Source organism: Halyomorpha halys, unplaced genomic scaffold, assembly GCF_000696795.3.
Source record: "Halyomorpha halys isolate HHAL.00 unplaced genomic scaffold, Hhal_1.1 Scaffold2019.1, whole genome shotgun sequence".
Taxonomy (NCBI): Eukaryota; Metazoa; Arthropoda; class Insecta; order Hemiptera; family Pentatomidae; genus Halyomorpha; species Halyomorpha halys.
The window spans coordinates 14215-35777 of record NW_027108425.1 but is presented as its reverse complement, the minus strand read 5'-3'; the positions used below and the strand labels follow the sequence as shown (position 1 = coordinate 35777).

The 21563-nt window shown below is 28.7% G+C and overlaps 1 protein-coding gene across 3 annotated transcripts in view; it reads right to left on the bottom strand.

Moving 5' to 3' along the window:
- The window catches only part of LOC106690988 (uncharacterized), an 83023-nt gene that overhangs the window by 59194 nt on the left and 2266 nt on the right, over window positions 1-21563 (bottom strand). For 2 of the 3 annotated variants that reach the window (XM_014436622.3, XM_014436620.3), the window contains exon 2: window positions 13931-14125. In XM_014436622.3, the coding sequence (XP_014292108.1) occupies window positions 13931-14125 (195 nt within the window). Of the gene's footprint in view, window positions 1-13930; window positions 14126-16022; window positions 16272-21563 lie in introns of those variants that run through there. The other variant, XM_014436621.3, reaches the window with a different exon arrangement.

Here is a 21563-nt window from a genome sequence, read left to right as displayed (position 1 = left end):
TATATAATTCAATAAAATATAAGGTGCTGTATTTATTTTTTTTTTAATGTCCAGCAAGGAGTAAAAATTATACAGACGAGAATAAATAGAACAGACACTTGAGGGCAGAATTCTTAAGCTATGGCCTTGTAATGTCTGTTAAAGTGCCTCTAAGAAATAAATTTCAATCAAATTTTTTCCTGTTTTTTTAAAAAAAGTTCTGACTATTTAGAATTGGACATACTCCAGAGTGCCATAGACTGGAGTTACTTTCTGTACTGAGGTCGTCCTATAGACTGACCCAAAAGCTATTAGAGTTGTTATAAATTTATTCCAGACTACAGTATAATTTATTGAGTAGGTCCAACAAAAAATATTTTTGGTCAGATGTGACAATATTAAAGCAAATCATAACGCACACAATTTTGTCACCCAAGTACCTTTAAAATCTTCTTATGTATAATAATTTGTTCAATATATATGTTTATATATTGATAAGGTTTCTTTTGACTATTGTATGTATATATTTTTTTATTGAGTATTGAAGATTAGTCAAGGATACAACTTTGTTTGGCCGACGTTTCGCAACTTTATTATTTGTATAGTCATGAAATAGAATAAAAGTAGAAATACAGAACAAATACTTTCTTCTAATAATTGTTATAAAACTATAAGTAGCGTGATATCTGCTTAATAAATATTACTATTAAAGTTAGTCTTACAATTAGTCGGAAACATATTAAGAAGAAATGTCTCAAATTATGCCCAAAACTGAGTTATAATACTACATATGAGTCAAAACAACATGAAAATCCATTTCCGTTGGTTCTTAGACGATTATTAAGCACCTAATTGGTTGATAAAAAAAAATTATTAAACTAAGAAACTAATTATTAAGATTAACTGTAGATGTAAGTTTGGTGGGCACTACAAGGTCATAAGGAATCCTAGCCTAAGATTTATCGAGAACTTCTAAATTCTTTAGATTTTTCGATAAGATTTTGAAATTAAAAATTTCACGGAGAACAAAAAAAAAACACATTCTATCTAATTGATGGTCTACTGAACTTTCACAAGATCTAAAAAAGTAATGTTCTATATTGAAAGTGTGATGAAATTAAAATCAAGTTATTGAACTAGTCAAGGTTTTATAGAACGAATAGCTTCTTCTTCATTCTAAAAACTACTCGTTTGTACTCGTTAGATTTATATGTTAATAAGCTGAACTGGGAAGGAAAGGGCATAACTATAAATGGCCATAAACATCGAATTTGAGGTTTCCGGTCGATATAAGTATTTTCGCCAATTCATTAACTGAAACAAATGGGCTTTAGCAGTGTGAATCGGTGGGATTGAACATTAATATTAATAAATAAATAAATCAAAGATCATGATAAATTCACAGGAAGGATAAGCAAAAGATAATAATTAAGAAATCAGTTTATTTGAGAAATATATTTATTTAGGGTTAAACAACCTTCAAGATTAAAGGTAAAGGTATTGAAAACATGTGTATACCCGGTAATTTTATATGGATCTCAGACGTATTCAGCAACAGAAAAAAATCATTGAAAATTAGGGATATGTAAGTACTAAATACCAATTAAAGTCGTTTCAGGAGGGTACGAAAATAAAAAAAAATGGAAAATTAGCAAGGACACAAATGCAATTTTCAAGAAGTATGATAGGTATCCAAAGAAATTACCGCATCAGCAACAGGAAAGTTCAATTGAGGATTAAAGTCAAGAGTCTAACGAAAGAAGCACAATAACAGAAATGGAGGTGGACCGGACATTTTGCTTGATACCAGAAGGTAGTCTAAAATTGGAGTGAAACCAGGGGAACACAGGAAGAAGAGAGAAAGACTAACTACATGATGGCCAGATGAAATAGTTCAAAGAGTAGGAGACTGTTGGGATACTGTGGCTAGAAATAGGGAACTATCGACTAAAGTAATAAAGAGCTTGATGTAAATTAGCATTAATGGTCAAATGTTAAAATACAGGGTAGAAAATATTTTATTTAATTATTGGCAAATTATTATTTTATTTTAAATTAATGTAAGCAAATTCAAACAATGAAGAAAGGGAAATTTCGTAAATTGTTTACAAACCAGATTCATAACTCAGAAAAGAGAGGCTTTTAGTTCTGTAAAGGATGTAAATAAAGATATTACTATTATTACCATTACTCAGTAAAGGATGTAAATAAAGATATTACTATTATTATTATACTCGTTAGGTACAGACCCGTTTTAAGCTCTAATTCCTTTGAAAAAAGAGTTCAAGGGAAATTAATGTATGGTAACATGGTAATTTAAGACCTTTGAAATTGCTTATCTCGGTATAAATTTCTCGTCATAACCTGCTTATAATTAAAAAAGCATTATATTTTATTTTCTTGAAGATGATAAATGTTTTAGTGGTAGTATAAACTTAAACATTAAAGATAAATCTAATAGCTATTTTACCATTTTAAACCCAATCGTTAACCCCGATTAGTTGAAAATAAAAACAAAACATAATAACGATTTTATACAGAATGGTGCTGCATCTGTGAGTAGAATTTCAAGCATAATATCATGATAGTAAAAGTTTTGATAAAGGCATATTTTCTGCTGTGGGCCATTTGAATATTTATTGTCTATCCCAAACCTATTTAATTTCAATTAATGATGAAACATTTACTTATTCTTAAACACTTTTATCTGAAATGATAATGGTCTGTTCCGTTTCAGTAAGAAATGAACTGAAATAGATGCACAAATTTATGTTCTCCTCTGGTACCCTGATTTAGAAATAGCCCACAGATAGTAAATGTTCGATTCGCAATGATAGCATGTGTTATCTCGTATTATTTTTAGTTCTTTCTTTTTCGGCTAGCGTATTTACTACTCACATCAGATTACTTTATCTCACGATAACGTATATTTTTGTCGCTATTTATCAATATAGGTTTTTTTAATTTTATTTTAGCTACTGAAACGAATGAATCACGGTGAATCGGCGATGGTTAAATATTTAAAATAGTAGTCGTTTTTGATAATTCTTCAAAACGTAAATAAACTGCTAGTTGAAAAAAATAGTTCCTAAAACAAAAGAACGAAATGAGAATACCGTTGTAGCTCTATTATGTTCTGTTAATTGATAGTGGGTAAAAACAAAAGATATGAAAACAATGATACGTATAATTCGAGTTGGAAATTATTCGAATTTAAAACAGATTATTTTCAATTTATTTTATGTTAATGATTAATTCCAAAATTACTTTACTTTTTTAAGAAAATTGTTGAAAACGAATTTTCAAAACGACAAAAAAGAGAAAGAAAAAAACCGCATCAACGACACTTGTCGCGAACAGGGAAAGGAAAAAACCCAGTTGTTATTCCTTTGGAATAGCACTTCATTCGTTTTTAATCAAGAAATGTAGTTATGAAACCTTTGTTGTTCTTACTTCCACTCTTAATTTAAAGCTAGAATAAAAATTGATGTAATATTTTTTGGTCTTTCAATATAATTATACCTTTCATACTTTTTTGGTTTAATATCTTATCATAGACTGAATATTAGATTTTTTTTTTATTAATAAAAACTTTATTTAATTGATAGATATTACAATCTGTCAAACTATTGTGGAAAATAGGTAATAGTGATGAGTGGTCACATTCATACTAAAATAAAATAAAATAAGAATGAAAATAAATGAAACAAAAAGTACATAGAAATAAATAAAATCTCTCTTAAAATATATGCAAACAGAAGGATAAAGAAAATGAACATAATCAAACTATGTGCATGAAAAAATAAATAAATAAAATAATAATATAATCTCTAGTCACATTTACATTCAACAACCTGTGGATCCCCGAGCTCACTCTACCCCCCTCGTGTGAGGGGTAGAGCAGGCCTCGGAATATTCCAGCGTATCCCCTCTCGCGGCATCACTGGTAGTGAGTCAGTGGAGGCTGAGTAAGTGCGCTAAGAATATTAAAATTAATATCCTAAATATTTTTGTTTAATTTCTACTCCTGTTTATGTATCTCTGCTGAAGATATTCACATATCACATTTAGTGCTGTTAAGAACTGCTCTATTAGTTTACTTAATGCAAGAAAGGTTGACAAGAACTTTTATAAAAATTTCTTTACTCGTTTCTAATTAATAGAAATATTTGCGACAAATTAAAATTCTACATCTCAAATTATTCATTTTGTTTCTAAACTTAAATTTGCCTATTGTCGTTTAAATCTACCAAATTCTTACTTATCTAATTTTTCAAAAGTCAATAAAATAGACTTATAAAATATATAGGTGCATTGAGGATAACTGCCATATCTAAATCCTTCTTGCCCTGATGCCTTATCTTTTCTTCATCTGGTCTCTTTGCTTCTTTGTTCAGTTTTAGCTTAGACAGTCGGTAAATCAGTAAACTAGTTTTACAAAATAAGCCAGGAAATAATAGTACATAATTGATAGTACTGTTGCTGTCACTATGAAACAATCACTGAACATTTAATAATTAATAAAAGTCATTATTAGTATTGAATTGGTAGTCGAGTTGTAAAAATCAGATCGAGTCCTTTTCACGGCGTTCAAAGGCAGAATTTTATTTATTTATTTTTTATTTAATTAAGTTTTTTTATTAAAAATATTAGTAATACAATCGGCCAAAATTAGGCAAGGTATTAATGTTCTAAGTATTCATCCAAGCAATATATACAGAAAACAAAGAACAAAATAAAAAAAAATAAAATGTACATGATACTAATTATACTCACAAAATTAAGAAATAAAATAAAATAAAAGCGATTGTAATATTAATAAACAAAAATATAAATCTACAAAATAACAAAACAAAAAACCCGGTTAGATAATAACAAAGTAATTTATATACAAAGTAAAGAAAATTAAATTTAAATAACAATGGAATAAACGTAAATTTCTACCACATATCTACAATATTTAAATTAACCTCGGGGACTCCGAGCCAAGCCTTGCCTGCCCTCGTTCGGAGCTAAAGCTAGGCTTCAAGAGATCCCAGTGGCTCTCTCCCAGCTACACCATTAGTATTGAATGAGACAGAAAATTAACACCAACAATTATAAAACTCATAGAAGATAGTAACTTTTTCTATAAACTCTGATGACAATAATCAATTAATTCCGTCATTTGCCGTAGACAGCTGCTACTCAGTCTTAGATAAAGGTTGATGCTAGAAAAATTCAATCTTCCATATTTAAATAAATAATTTTCTAGCGATGGTCGTAGACCCGAGTAACACTGATTTCTGTATCTGTTTCAGGATATTTACTGAATTGTCCAAATCTTAAATGCTCTTCAAAGTCATCTCTGGAATGAAGCCATTAGTAGAGACGATCGAAGCAAGAACCCTTACTTTTTCAAATGCAGTCATTTCTTTCAAATTCTCTCATATATTTCGATTTTTTTCAATTACTAATTTATCTAGGTTTTCATTCGATGACACCTCCATTTAGAAAATCCTTACTTGTTCTACTGTTGTCTACTGCCTAAGCAAAATAAATGGTTTATCCCTGTCTCTGGTTAGTGTGATCAGCTGTGATGGCAAGGGCCCTGTTCCAGTTTATAAGTACTAACACTAATATTTATTTTTTCATTATGGAGACCACTGTTAGTGGTATTACAACAGTTAGATAGTATAAAAGTACAAGTCAACATCCATGCGAATTAGTGAAATTGAATTAAGAAAAAAAAGACTATCAGTATTAGTTTGTACTTTATTATGAAACAGGGCCCTGGTCTCAATACATTTTGACGTCAGGCAATCTTGTATTATGGGTTCTACTCATATTTAGAGCAGATATGGTCTATAATTTAAAATTCCTAGGCTTAATAATCCAGGTGAAAAATGTTTTCCATATCGTTGCACCTCAGCTAATATTACTTACTGCACTAACAAGCTAATGTATCCTATCACATTATTATTATTATTAATATATTATTATATTATTACATTATTATTAAATTATCTTTTGCGTAATCCTCTTTCGTATTCTTTGTTATTATTCCATGATACGAGGTACTAGGAGGTCCAGTCCAGATCGGTATAGGTCCCAATCCTACCTGGATTAGCTAATAAAACTCATGTTTATTCAGCGTTCTCTCTCGCAATTATAAGGTTTGTTAGGGCTTCATTTGATTAGCAAATATTCATTATTGAAGTTAATTCTAATATAGTCATCTTGTTAGCGATAGTAACCATTTTTTAAAAATTTAGTCAAGATTTACGTTATATAACTATTATATAATATGAATAATAAAACGTTACAGAATGGATGGTGTTTTTACTAATGACATCGATCGAGATATTGAAAGCGAGTTAAATAAAATAATTGGATTTATTAATTGAAAATATATTATTTATTATTTACTTTTGCTGGTTATTATTTTATTTTCTTGTCGCGACGTTTATCTGTCTACTATTACTGTTACTGGTTATCTCTGTGTAATCGTAGCGTAAGTTTTAATTGTTTTATTAATGTTTGTATTACTTCAATACTTTTTTCAAAACAATTTAAATTATATTTAGATGGAATATTGATTATTCTCATGCTTTATTTAGTATGTAACATTAATTGAAAGTGTTACTGCCCTTGTACCGAACATATAAATATTAATTTTTATGTTAAATAAAATTCTATTTGAACTCTTTTAGAAACAATTTTAGATACTCCGTGAGGGTTAATAATGAAAAACACTGTTGCTATCCGACTTGAGTGCTTGGAATGGGAAGACATGTTCATTTAGGAGGAGAGTTGGACTGGGCTACCACAGTACGGATTGAGGTCAAACCAACCCCTAACCATCTTGCTAGAGGCTAAGTCTTCTCTTAGTCTATAGCAACCAGCATTCACACAATTGTTTAAATTTATATTGTCTAGTCATATGTTTGCTGAAATATTTATATTTATAAATAATGAAATTCTTTGATATAGCTATTCATAAAATACTTTTTAACTAGAATGACGGAAAGCTAAATTCTTTATTAGGAAGACATAAATATATAATTTTTTTATTTCCTAATTTATTGTATTTAATTTATTTATGCTGGGTGTATGCATCGAGATCCTGTACTTATAGTACAGTATATTAGCATATCCTGTATAATAATTATAGGGTACCTTAGAAAATAAAGTCAAATTGTCTTTCAGGTCTTCCTTAAAGATAAATATAAAAAACTAAGACGAACAAATGTCGATTAAATTTTTTTATGAACTGCCACTGGTTTTATAAAGTTTAATTTCATTTATTTTTTTGTATGGGAAAAGGTAGTTGACCGTATGAAGTAGATTGGAGGAAGATAATCCAGGTGGTGGTCAATAAAGGTTTCAAAATAGTAACAAAAAACTATTTATTGTTAAAGAATGTTGGGATCAGAACGTCACTCTTTTCAGTATTGACGAAGGTCTGTAAAGTGGGGTGAAAAGTTGGTTAACAATAAATAGTTGTTTGCTACTGTTTTTAACCTTTATTGACTTTTTGCAGTGTTTTCACGTCACGAAATGCGTTTCTGTATTAATTTGGATAGAAACTAATTTTTAAAATTATTAACAGATGTATTTAACATTGGGCTACTGTACTATCTTAACTAATACATACTTAAAACTGATTCTACCTTCAGTAAAGAGAAGCAGTCTTTTAGAATAAATCTTTGTCTACCAAGTTTTCTAAAAATAACTGTACATTTTTACTTTAAAAAGGTTCTCGTACTATTTTAGAACTTTTCTAAAATAGTTTATATAAGCAAAAGTTTATTGGTTTGTGAGTATATCTTCGTGCGTACGCTTAATTATATCTATACAATTTTTTTTTTTTAGTAATAATTTCTTCGAAGGTTTCTCCTTTTAAGATCACTATCAAGCTCTATGGTATGAGTATGTAACAACTTACTTGTGAACTTATATTTAAAATGTTGTAGTAGAATCCTCTATTATCTGAATGTTTATAAAATATTTCGGAGAGAACTTAGAGAATTAACATAACATTTATAAGCAGAAGAAGAAGGGGATTTTAACTATATGTTCTTTCGGCAAAAATTTTTGTTAAACTCATATGCTAAAACTTATTTGGAAAAATTCCTGTTAAATGGTTTAAACTAAAACATTTTGAAAAAGGTGTTTAACTGTTTTGAACCCTAATCATAATGTTTAAAACAATCATCAAATGATTTATTAACTGTTCGCCTCATGAAGTAAAAACTACTAGAAAAAAGTTGTATGGACCACACCGGATAGATAATTTTATTTGATAAAGACAATTGCATAATTTTTTTTTACAGTTTGTTCTTGTTCTAAGAACTTTGGTGTTAATGCTAAAATATTTTATTACTTTTGACAATGTCTTATAGTATAGAAAAACATCAACTTTTTATTTTCTAGTTCACTCCTTGACGGTAATGAAGAAACGATGTCAGGACAATCATCGGGATGAGATTGTGTTTAAAAAGACTTACCTGATTTAAAATGATTGCAAGTGCTTAGACGTTTTCACCTTTCATTTCTATGTGAATACTGCATCAGAGACATTTAAAGGAAATTGAAAAACAGTTTAGAAACTAAAGACCCCTTGAAAATGCCTCTATAATGTCAGGATGTGCTAATTATGTTCCGTGTTGGCTACAACTTTATAGTTGCGTCAATAGCTTGTTCTTTCGGTTGCGTTTATATACATATACAGTGTTGTATGCTGTTGTTGTGTTTGCTGGTGTGCCAATAGTATTATTTTGTATTAGAAAAATAAATTTTTGTTTCATGTAGTTAATAAGAGACGTTTCTCGTTCAGAGCATTACAACTTTCTGTGGAAAATAAACAGGAATTACCTATTCTATATTTTATAAATATTATCAAATATGTTTTTGCCTGAACACATGGGTGGGTGTCTGAACTCTAGGAAACAGTGGTTAGCGAGAAAAATATTCACACTTGTCAACGCACAGGAACCTCTTTAGAGCTAATATATACAAAATAGTTCGGAGTTGGAAACGTCTAATTCAATTAGGCAAGTATAATAGTTTTTTTTTTAAATTTATTTATTACTATTTACAATTAAGTAAATTTGATTTAAAATCCAAATGGAGTGGTAAAGGCATGCAGAGAATCTACCTATTGGTAGTACACCAATCATATTTCTACACTAATTGGTCTCGAGGTCTTCTTCTTTTCGGTGCTCGGAGGATTGTCAGGAATAGAAGAGTAAGTAAGGTTATAAACTAGAGGGTTTTCATGGTTTGGGAGATTATAATGGAAGGATTAATATATCTGGTTCGGGCTAAATTGGTTACATATGGAACATTAAGGTCTTTTTGTATCATTTTATTTGTGATAAAGTAAGGAGCATTGAGGATTGCACGAAGGATTTTGGATTGTAAGGATTGGATACGAGAGGCATTCAAAGGTTTGGTGGAGCCCCAAAGCCTAACTCCGTATGTCCAGATAGACCTTATAACTGGCATATAGAAGTCTTTTGTGATGAATTAGAAGTTTCGACCGTTTTTTTAGTAAGTGGTGTGATAATCGAGATCGACATGCAGTTTCCTGTCTTTTCAGTCTTGTGTGAGAATTCCAGATTAGTCGTTCGTCCATATGTAGTCCAAGGGAGCGGATCTCCTCTTCAGCGGTAAGAGCAATATTATTAAAATTCGAATAGTTGAAACAGATTGAGGTGGAAAGGTACCAGAGTCCTGAACATCAGGGCTTGTACCTTCTTTTGCGAAAAAAAAAAATACATATATTGCAATATCGGCTTATGTATGGCAAACTGAAACCTTTTGGATAGATTTATAATAACAAATCCTGCTAGAATAGGCAGCAATTTTTGTTCCAACATGAGTTTTGACTATCAGCAAACTGGTGGACACATTCAGAGAATAGTATGAAGAAATAGAGATAGAGAATTGTAGTTGCTAAATTACCAAAGCATCGATTCCCCTTTGAAGCGATACTTAAAAGGATGTTTCAATATCTGAAATTATCGGTTGGAATGTATCGATATTCTGATTAACGATCAGATTAATTTATTTATTTAATTATTGATACTACTGGTGTGTAACTTCTATCGATTGATAATGAAAAAAAGGTAATTTATGACATATACTATCAGTAACTTTTATATTTTACTATCAGTAACAACCAAATTCTAATCAGAGTGGGAAGCTTGAATTTTCCATTAGATGTCGCAAAATAGAAGACTACCTCCCAGACTGGAATCGAACCAGAATCCAACCGGATGTAGATATAAGTTTCATCTCGCCTCATCTTATTCGGCTTATTAACAGCCTCAGAAAAATATCGCAAGGATCGGATGGAAAGTATAGATACCACAGATAATTGGAAGCATCGAAATGTCTAACAAGAGGGTTTTTCTGTTCCGAAATTATACTCTTCCCGCCAGTGTGATAATTGTTATAACTCCAATTGAAACAAAGTCGGGTAGGAATCCAGATATCCAATAGATATATCCCACTTTGGTGGGACAAATGTTTCACATTAAAAGGGCATAAAAAGAGAAGGAAAGGTCACTTTTTTGGAAGTATATTTAAAATTTGCGTGGTTTTATAATGGTAGCAAATAATCATTGGGTCGAGAAATCATTTAGGTCAATAACTACGGGGATTTCCCTCGTTACAAGGACACTGATACGGGGTCAGCAACCCGGAGCTCTGAGTAAAATTTTGTGTGTAAAATGAGTTCGTGTAATCTGAGATTCTCTGGTTCCATAAATAATTTCCAATATTTGTATGAAAAATGCTAAAACATAAAAAATCTCAATTAGGAACCAAATTATAATATTTTGAAAGTAATATTATGAGACATAAATTCAGGTGTTCCATTGGTTTTTGAAATTCTATTAACATTTATTTTGTAAAAATATAGAATAGATATAGGTTCAGATTTAGTCGCATTTTGATTACCAGCTCTTATTTTTATAAAGGTGTAAATATTGCCATCTTACTAGTTTACGTAAAATTTATTGATTTAGTAAACCCAGTAAATCAACTAAATTTATTTAAATAACTATTTTTGTCTTAATTTTTTGCATAATAGTTTTAATTGCTTGTCATTTTGAATTGCCTTGACCATTGTGATTTGGCCTAGACTATTCTTCTTCCTGTTTTTAGAATGTTTGGTTTCTGTAACTTATGGGGTTACCTAAATAACAGATTCAATCAGGCAGTCATTAAAATCACAGATCGTGCATTTCTGGAGTTTTCTTATAGACCTCACTCCAAAAGATTGTTTTATGATTATATCCAACAAATTAACAAAAATATCTCTTTTGTAAAAAATTATGAACACGACATTTTTATTTTTATATTGATATAAAAATTCGTAATTCACGGTTTCTCGAAGTGGGAATAACAAATATAAATTTCGTTCTTGTCGGGCGGCTATATAATTCATTTATAGATAAATGAAGGCAAGAATAAAAATAAGTAATTTATATAAAATAAATAAAAATAACACTAATTTATTATCCATAACTACAATTATTTATAGTTTTTCCCCCATTTTCGTATTAAAATTTGTGTATCAAAAATTGATATTTCCTCTTCGCCACATGAAAAAAAGGATTTATACGTTTTTTTGAGATGCAGAAAATGAAGATGCTGTCGATTTTTTATATGTTAAAAAGTTAAAGCAAATCGATATACGATCTTAAAACCTATAGCATTTTTATTTACAATTCCTGCATCTTAATGCATATAAAGGGTCCTTAATAAGTTAGAAATCAGAAAAATTAAAATAAATCGATTTGCGATTTTTTAAAAATTATTTTAACACTCTAACGTTTCCAGCTACAAAAAATTTGAAGCAGCCTTATGCTGAAATTTTAAGGAAAGTTAATTAATGATAATAATGTTTTGCTTTTTTGCTAAAATAAATAATATGTAATTGAAATTAATAGGTTTTTTAAATACTAATATGGATGAATAAATAAACTGGAATAAAATTGAAAATATAATGCAGATATTGGCAAACCTGCGATAGTAAGGAAGGTTACTCAGTATATTGCTTATAAAATAAGTAATTAAGTTGACACTAAGACTGTATGCACATATTATATAGACATTATTAATAAATTAACATTTTAGGTTTGTATAATAGTTATAGAATTTAGATTTATTTAATTTTTGTTGTTTTTTATTGTATAAATATTGTTTTTTAATAAATTGTTAAATGTAGTTAAATTGTTCATATTTGTGGTAATAGAGGTAGGATATTATTGTTATAGTCTCTATCTAGTTGTTATCATAGTTAAAGATAACCTTCAGGAAGGTAATTATTCTCCTTGATTTAAAAATGTGTAATAGTTGATTATTATAAAAAGTTTCAATTATTGATAAAAATAGGTTTAGCATGAAGTGACAAATAAAGAGTTAATTATATATTATATAAAAAAGTTAATCAGGTAAATAGTTTATGAATAGTTTAATGAATAATGTGATATAGGATTATTGTTGTAAGTATATGTTAAATTTGTGAATTTGTTTTTAGCATCCTGAAGATGGGGGATAACCCCGAAACATTGTTGTCTGAGTAACAAACTAATATATTTAAATAAGGAAGATTGTGTTCATTCATCAATTTCATTTTTTTCTTGTTTTGGTAAAAAAAAATGATATGTAATTAAAATTTATAGATTTTTTAAGTATAAATATGGATGATTAAATAAACTGAAATAAAATTGAAAATATGATGGAGATATTGGCAAATCTGGGATGGTAAGGAAGGTTACTCAGTATATTGTTTATAAAATAAGTAATTTTGACAGAGATTATAAACTAGTTAATATGGAATTAAATATAACTTAATGTCATACTAAATACTGTAAGCTAGTTAATGTGTTAATGACGAATGATAAATAATTTAACAAAGGCAATATAGACTGCAATTATGTTGATAACCTATGAAAGTATAATGAGCTAGGGAATATAATTTTTCATGATCTTTTTTTTTTTAAATTAATTTATAAGGAGTAGATTGTATTTAAAAAATTTGTATTGATATAACCTTAAAATTGGACGGAATAGTCGAAACTTTGGAATGTTAACATAATAAAAAAAATTGTTGAAAAAATATGATTATTTTTTTATGACTACTAAACAAATCTGTCAAAAATTGGCATTATTTACTGGTGATTTAATTTTAACAATAAAGCTAAAATAAAGATAATCTGAAAAAGGCCACTTGTGGTAGAATGGTAATATATAGACTCCTATAAAATATACAACTTATGATTAGAATTATGATCATTGTAATTCTGTACTCCGAATCCAGACGAACCGAGGCTATATATTTTTCAGGTTATTACGTCATTGTATGTATAATTTTATTCTACTCTAAGCCATATCAATTCAAGACCGTTGAAAAATCGCCTTTTGTATTTTCTAAGGGTTGTAACAACTTAGGTCCTAATAACGGTTGAGCAGTTTTTGTACTCACCTGAAAAGTTGGCTTAAGGTCACAGGTGCCAAAGTAAAGAATTCACGACTAATAATTTAAATAATTAATAAAAATTAAAAAAATTGTATTCCTTAATTAAAATAAATTCCTTAAAACACGTGAGAAGCATGGAGTGAATTGACTAAAAATAAGAATATATAAGTTATAAACAAATCCTGATTTTATTTTATTCTATTTCTGAATATAATGAAATAAAATCAAGGTTGTCCATTTTTTGCCTATTTAGCATTATAACACATTTTTATCATGTGCTGTTATACCCAAAGGTGTACATGACTATCTCCTGCGACATAGCGTCTTTCACCTCCGAAGTACAAATATATGAAGGTAAATTAAAAAAAAAAATTGTTGATAGTACAGTTTTATTATTATTATGTAAATTGGAATCTTCACATACTACCATTAGGTTATTTTATTATTTATGTAATATAAAGTAAAATAAAGACTCACGACTAGGGGTCTCAGCGTTTATGACCAGCCTGCTGACGGCGGACATGTAGTTGTCGCCAATGTTGCAGCCGGGACTGGACTCGACGGACACGATCTCCAGGTAGGGATCGGCCTCGCTCTCACGCAGGACGCCCTGCAGGAACTCCTTGTCCAGCTCCAGCCCGCTTATCAGCGGTTCCTCCAACATCTCCGAGACTGCAAACAAACCGTCGATAAGGTGTTTGATTTCAATGTCTAGTAGATAAGTGCTTTTTTTTATTTTTATTTTACTTATCAAAGGTTGTTACTTCCAGTTATAAAAAAAGAAACTGTTTAAAGAAATCCAGTAAACTCTTAAATATATAATAAAAATAATAAGATTATACATTTTTAATATTTATTATTTTAGTGTAAAACTAATTTTTCCACTTATGATAATTTTTATTCATACATGACTATTTTTCATCAACGTTTAGGAGCTCTCCTCTGTTCACAGGATGGATACAAAATAAATAAATTTAATATATATCGACAAGAAAGTAATACTAATATAGATAAAGGATTTTTTAAATAAATCTAATGGTGATACGCATAAGAAAAACAAGAATTAGATTAAAGTTTAATTCATATCAAATCTTGTGTGACTTGGAGAAAGAACACTCCACAGAAAAGTATTGAAAACTAATTGTTTTAATAATTTGACAAAATAATATTTATGTATGGATATGGATATAAGAATTCAACAATAAGTAGCACATATATGATAATGTAAGATTGAAGGCAATAATGTATGATTTTGGAGTTATAAATTCAATAAAAATATTTGAAGTGTAATAGGTTTTAAAATGTTTTTATTTTTACCAATTAGTGTTTTTACTTCAGATGAGAGAGCCTGAGGATGGAAGAAAGCTACGAAATGTTTTTACTAAAATATGTAATAAATATTAAAAAAATGCCATATTTGATCTCTTAAACGGTTTCATTCGGGTTTCTCAGCAAATCGAGCTGGTATATGAAGAGTTCAGTCATGGAAAGACATATTCAATACTAAATTAAAGATTCAAGCTCTGTGCTATAATGATGGCAGGAATATCTCGATCATACAAACGATTTAAAATTTATATTTAATATCTATCCTTATGCTTAATAATATAAAACATTAGCATTAGTATTAGAGTGAGGTCTAAGAATATAGAAGTTTTCCAACAAATGGTGTTTCTCTTTTCCATAAAAATAAATTAATGTTATCATAAATAATTATCCCCGAAGAATACGGATTTCCCTCAATTCTAAATCTTCATCTAGCGTACTATTTTATTTTTATACAAAGAAATCCTATCGAAACATTTAAAAATAAATTCGCGTATGTGCTAGAAGTAGTAATGCATATTATATTATTTTATGTCAATTGAATTTTTATGATATCTAAACATTCATGTTTCTTTTTTGAAGCGAAAAATTGAAAACCGAACTTTTAACTTAATATTTTACACATACTATCTTAAACAATATTTTATAAGGACATCGATCATTTTGTATCGTTTCCTTTGTTAACAGCCTTTACTCAAATCAAAAAAATCACTTACATTGATTACTATTTGTCGATATTTATTAGTTTTTAATTTTTAACATATTACTACCTGTTTATTAATTCATTCCTTGTTTTTTATATGTGTGCGTATAAACATATTTAAATATTTGATTAGTAAATATGGGGGATAAATATATGATATATTATTATAAAGAGAAATATGGGATGAATAGCAGATTAAAACAGACAAAGAGTAAAACATAAAAAAAATACAGCACCGCTGTAATTGCTAGTTGGTTGTTATAGTTTACCTTACGGCATACTGTTTAATAATATTTAAAATTATTCATAATTAACAATTATGTTAATTATGGATAATTTTAGGTTCATGTCATACAGCAATCCTATCTATTCGAGATGCATTACATATAAAAGAATAAAGCATTTCTCTCTATCATTTTTGTCAGTGTTAGCAATTTTTCAAAATAATAATCAGTAAAATTCTATAATTTAATGTATTACAGTTTCTATGATGGTTATATAGATAACCTCTACTTAAAAGTACATAATTAAATTTCATACATTTTCCATTTGAAGACGGAATCTCCAAGCACATTGTAACGTTTAAGCAAGTAACCATTTTCTCGGGCGTGAGGTTGTTGATTGTAAGTTTTCGCACTGAGAAGCTTTTCTTCGAAAACATTACGATAGAAATATGACAGCAATTATAAAGAACACAATTTTTAACTTAGAAAGTGGTTACGAAAAGAAAATTAAAAAAAAAAAAATCTCGCAACACGAATATATACAGACGTGCCTGATGTTAGATGTACACACATGTTATACTGAGCCTTCCGAAACTGTCCAAACTAGAGCTGTACTCCTGTTCAAACATCAATTAGCAAACACAATTCAGGCACATGTATTGATGTTTTAATAATAACTTCTTTTGTCTAGAATATGTTGGTAGATTTTCAATCTCAATAATTTGGTAAAGTTATGAAATGGTAGAACCAGTTCAGTAACATTATTGCTCCACATCTATTTTGAATTTCTTTTTAAATTTAGAAACCACATTGTAATGTTCATGAAAGTAGCCCTTTTCTATTGCGACAGGTAATGGATATTAAGTTTTCGAACTAAGAAGATTTTTTTCGGAAATATAACGGCGATAATAAAGATCACAATTTTTAATGTATTAGAGACATTTTTCACATTAGTTAGTTTTAATGCTTCATATATTAGATATAATGTTATATATTTTGTCGTTTAATATTGTTACATCTTTTATTCTTTTTTATCGTGTATATTGTATTCTGATTATTATTCAAGTTCACTCCGTATTTATTAAGTATTCATTAGCCAATTATTATTAATTTATTAAATGCGAATTTCACAAGGTCTTTCATGAATTTATTTTATTTTCATTTCAGTGTTTGGTATGTAGTTGTATTTTCTTAATTGAATTATTATTTTTATAGAAATTAATTCATATTGTAATGTTTTAGCTTATAAATCGTAGCAGCCTCCATATTGCCTTAATAATCAAAAGTGTTACTAAATCATATTTCATTTATGTTTATCATGATCCATATATTATTTTGGCAGCAACCGATAATTGGTAAGCGAAATTAGCTGACGGAATCTGGTGAGATTACTACTAGATGCAATCCCAAGCTTTACTCCAGCTTTGAGCCAAGAGCCAAAATAAACAAGCCGTTTTCAAAATACACATGCACCAATGAAAATACGTTTAGGCAAGCGTAAGCAAAAGAAAAGGACGGGATCTGGTAAAATCGATATGAGTCCAACTAGATCCTAACCCACACAAACCTTGAAGGTTTTAATAAAATCAATTATACACTACGTTCAGAAATTTGACGAAAGATACACAGACAGACACGAAACCACATTTGTTCCTTGACGTCTAAAACTTAAAATGTGAGTAAAATTGATTGATTCTGAGGACATTTTTGATTACTACTGGAATAGAAAGCTTTCCTACCTTCAGAAGTTATGAAGTAAAATGTATTATAATAATTATTAAAGAGTACTCAAGAAATATATTTTTAGAAACCTTATTATTTTTGAAAGTTATTGAAATTAATGAAAAATGTAAATGTACTTTTTAACAATTTGCATATATTTTACAGTTCGAGCCAACAAAATTTAAATGCTATATATTTATAAAAATATTCTTTTAAATTATACATTAATATTATTCATCAGTAATTTCACATATTTTTTTTAATTTTATATTTTAAAAATATATCTCTCAATAAGGAAAGAACAACCATATGAAAATTAAACGAGGATAAATTCTTTGTGTTTTGAAGAAGGAATAATAATTACAACTTATAGCCTTTTACACCTAATTAATTAATGTTTCAGCAAAATTATAATGTTAAATTAATGGTACAAAAAAAATAAACAAGAAAGAATATTTTTATTGTTTTTGATGCAATTGATATGAATTAATATTAAATTTCTACCAAAATATATTTAATATTTATGATCAAAATCTTAGGTCATGATAGTCGTAGCTCGGTTCTTACTTCATTTCCATAGTATCAATTTTTATTTATTGTTTTATTTTTTTTAAGAAATAAAAACAATAAATTGGAAGATCGCTGATTGAATGTGTGCATTATTAATAAATGGAATATTGTATCGCATTTTTTTTACTTTATTTCTTCTTTGTTTTCTATCCTAGTACATTTTATTTTAATTTTTTTTATATTTCTTCTCCTTTATTATCATTTATTGTTTACCTCATTTTAATATTTTAAAATTAAAAATTTTCAAATTGACGTACTTAATTGCCATCCCTATTCCTTCCAATACAAACGGTTCACTCTGACTTTGACTTCTGTCAAAACAGGTATGAATTCTGTCTGGTTCATTTTCTTCCTATTTTTTTTATTTTATTCTTATCCCCCTTTTCATCTCTTAGTTTCTACTTTCTTTTATATTTCTTCTTTTTATCTGTTACTATTTTCGTTTTCATTTATTGATACCTTTTATTTTTCTTATTTATTTTTACGTTTCATTATATACCCTAGTAATTTTCCATTTACTTTTTTACTTATGTTAAGTGTCTGTATCTTTTTTAGCCCTAACGAAGCCCTGCAACGTGGTGCGAAACCTCGGCTCATTAAAATGGTTGTCACTATTTGAGTTGTTGTTTTTTTACCGCACCCGGATTATATTCCATTTATTATAAACAATAAATTATTACGAAACTTTTACTTATTTATTTTCTGTGGCCCGTATGCATTATAATAAATTCCTTTCCAAATTATATTTTTTATATGCATAATATGTAAAAGTAAACAGTTGATTGACCAGGTAATGGTGATATAAAATGAATTCTATTGGTAGTTTTCAATGTGCTCTCCATCCGATTTAACACGCAATCAGGTGTGCTGGAAGGACCTCTGCCTCGTTATTCTTTATTACCTTGCATTTTCGAATGATCCATTCAAGTAGCTGGGAGGAGCGTAACCAGACTTGGGAAACCCCGCGTGCCCCCAAATAAAGGTATTCCAAAGAAGGTAAAAATTAAATCGTAAAGATTACATTATATTATTCGTGGGGGTAGTATTTTTCCAAAATAAATTCACAAAATATAGATTTATAGTTGTTTGGACAAACTTTTTGATTTATGAAAAACAATATCTCAGAAACCATTAGACGGACAAATGTCTGCCTTCAATCAAATTAAATATTTTGAAGTTTAATGTATTATAAAGTGCTTTATAACGTTTATCTTAGGGGTGGTAGTTTTTATGATATTTGAATATAAAATTTTGTCCAAACAACTAGAAATCAATTTCTTTTATCAAATATCATGAAAAATACTACTCCTAAAAAGATAAACTTCATAAACTACTTTATAGAAAATAAAACTATGTTTAATTTGAGTGCAAATAGACATTTGTTTGTCTCATAGTTTCTGAAATTGAGATTTCCCACAATTAATTCACTTACTGCTGATTTTTAGCGCATTTTTTATAAAATGTTTGCTTTTGAATAATGATATAAAAATACTGTATCTCGGAAACTATTGAAATATGTTAGGGCTCATATTTTAATAAATTTATTCTTCTTTGCATGGTGTTCTATTTGGTTTTCTAGTGCTGTAGGTAGTTTTAATGACATGGAACTTCGAATGAAAACATATTTATTTTAACGTCTTGTAACAGCCGCCGTTTTTTATTTCGTTTAATACTACTGGGCAGACTCATCGATTTTGACTAGTGATTGTACATAGTTTGCATTAATTTAATATAAAAAATGGGCTGAAATAACTGCCTTTAGTCTACTTTTGGGCTCTTGTTCTAGAATTACATAACTGTATCAATATATGTTTAGGAACAAATGTATCAAGCACCATAAACATTCACATGTTTTATAATTTAGCCAAGGGGGCTATTTCCTGAACTTGTCCCCGGACCCCTAACTACATAATTACGCCCCCCATGATAGTTCCTGTTTTTGAGAGCTTCGGACTGCACCAATCAGTTTGAAGGTCATTTACCCTGTATATTGCCCTCCTTAGATAAAACGTAGTATATACCCAATATTAATTTTTGAAATTTTTACATCACTGAGATAATAATACTAAAACCTCACTTCTTTTGTTCAAATTTGTTCAACAATAGTAATTATAATAATTTTCTTGATTTTAACTAATATATTAAAAGTCAGTCCTAACCTTTTGGAAATGGAGTAAATTTTTACGAAACATTGTTTTTACTAAACAGGGTAATATAGACATCATAATAAAATAATGTTTCCATCTGTAGACGCGAATAGATTCGTTATACATAATTTCGACATTTGATAAATATCCAATGAATTCCTTTTTTTTTTTTTTTTTTTTTTAAATGAGCGACGAGCTGATTACAATATTTTCCTTAAGAGGTCTCCTATAAAGTTAGCCGCAAAGGAAGTCGATATTCAAAATCCAGACTGATTCAAACTTACAGTCGAACTGAACCTTACTTGTACATGAGACATTGGACTGTACGAAACTTCTTAACTTACTTAAGACTTAAACGGAACTTAATCTCTCTCTCTCTCTCGATTTGTAATAAAAATAAAGCTTTTTAACCTTTTAAATTAGCCAATTATATCAGGAATTACAGATGAATCAATAGAATACTTCATTGAAGGTTTATATATTCCATACCAAATTCCCAAGAGTTAAAGGAGACTTATAACTTGGGAAATCCAACCTCACCCCGAAGACTGAAACCCAGGCTGCTACAGCATATCCAGTTATAAATTCTATATTTATCAGTTCTATTATTTACATTACTTCTATTTTATTTATTTATTGACATAACTTATTTTTTACCATTATAAGGCAATTTTTATTTTATTAAATCTATAAATGTCATTGTTTTTGTTATTAACTTTTCTGTTTCTGTCTTCTTAAGAATTATTATTTTTATTTAATCTATTTTTTTATTTATATGGTTTTTGACAGTTTTAAGTTGATCTAAAAATCAAAGAAGTTGTGACAAAATAGGGTAATTTGACTTGTAATTATTGACCTGGGCATCATAGCCAGTAAAACGTTTTTTAAATAATTGGATGTGAGGGGTAAATTTATATTGAAATGAGGAAATCCAAATTGGCCGAAACGTTGGACTGTTAATGTAATGAAGAGTGTTGAGACATAAATGGATACCAGTTAATTTATTTAATTTTTTTTTATTTATATCGTTGTATATAGTTAGAGGTATTTTTTGCACGAGACTCTATCCTCCCCTATAATCAATTGTTAAAAAAAGCAAAAACAATGTAACTGATATATTAACCATTCATCGCTAAGAATAGCTTTGAACACTACATTAAAAAATATTTTACCAATATTGTTACAAAGATCCTAACAGACTAAATGTGAAATAGCAAAATTGATGCCGAAAACCAAATATTAGTCATAAAATCACTGATGATTTGAAATGCTAGATGAATAAGTACAAAAACCTAATACAAAGATAATTAGTGATATAGTATCTCAAACGTGACGTAGGGTTCTCACACACGATATGTTACACATACTTATCATTTCAACGGATTCTTAAAGGCATCTTTGATTTAAATATATATATA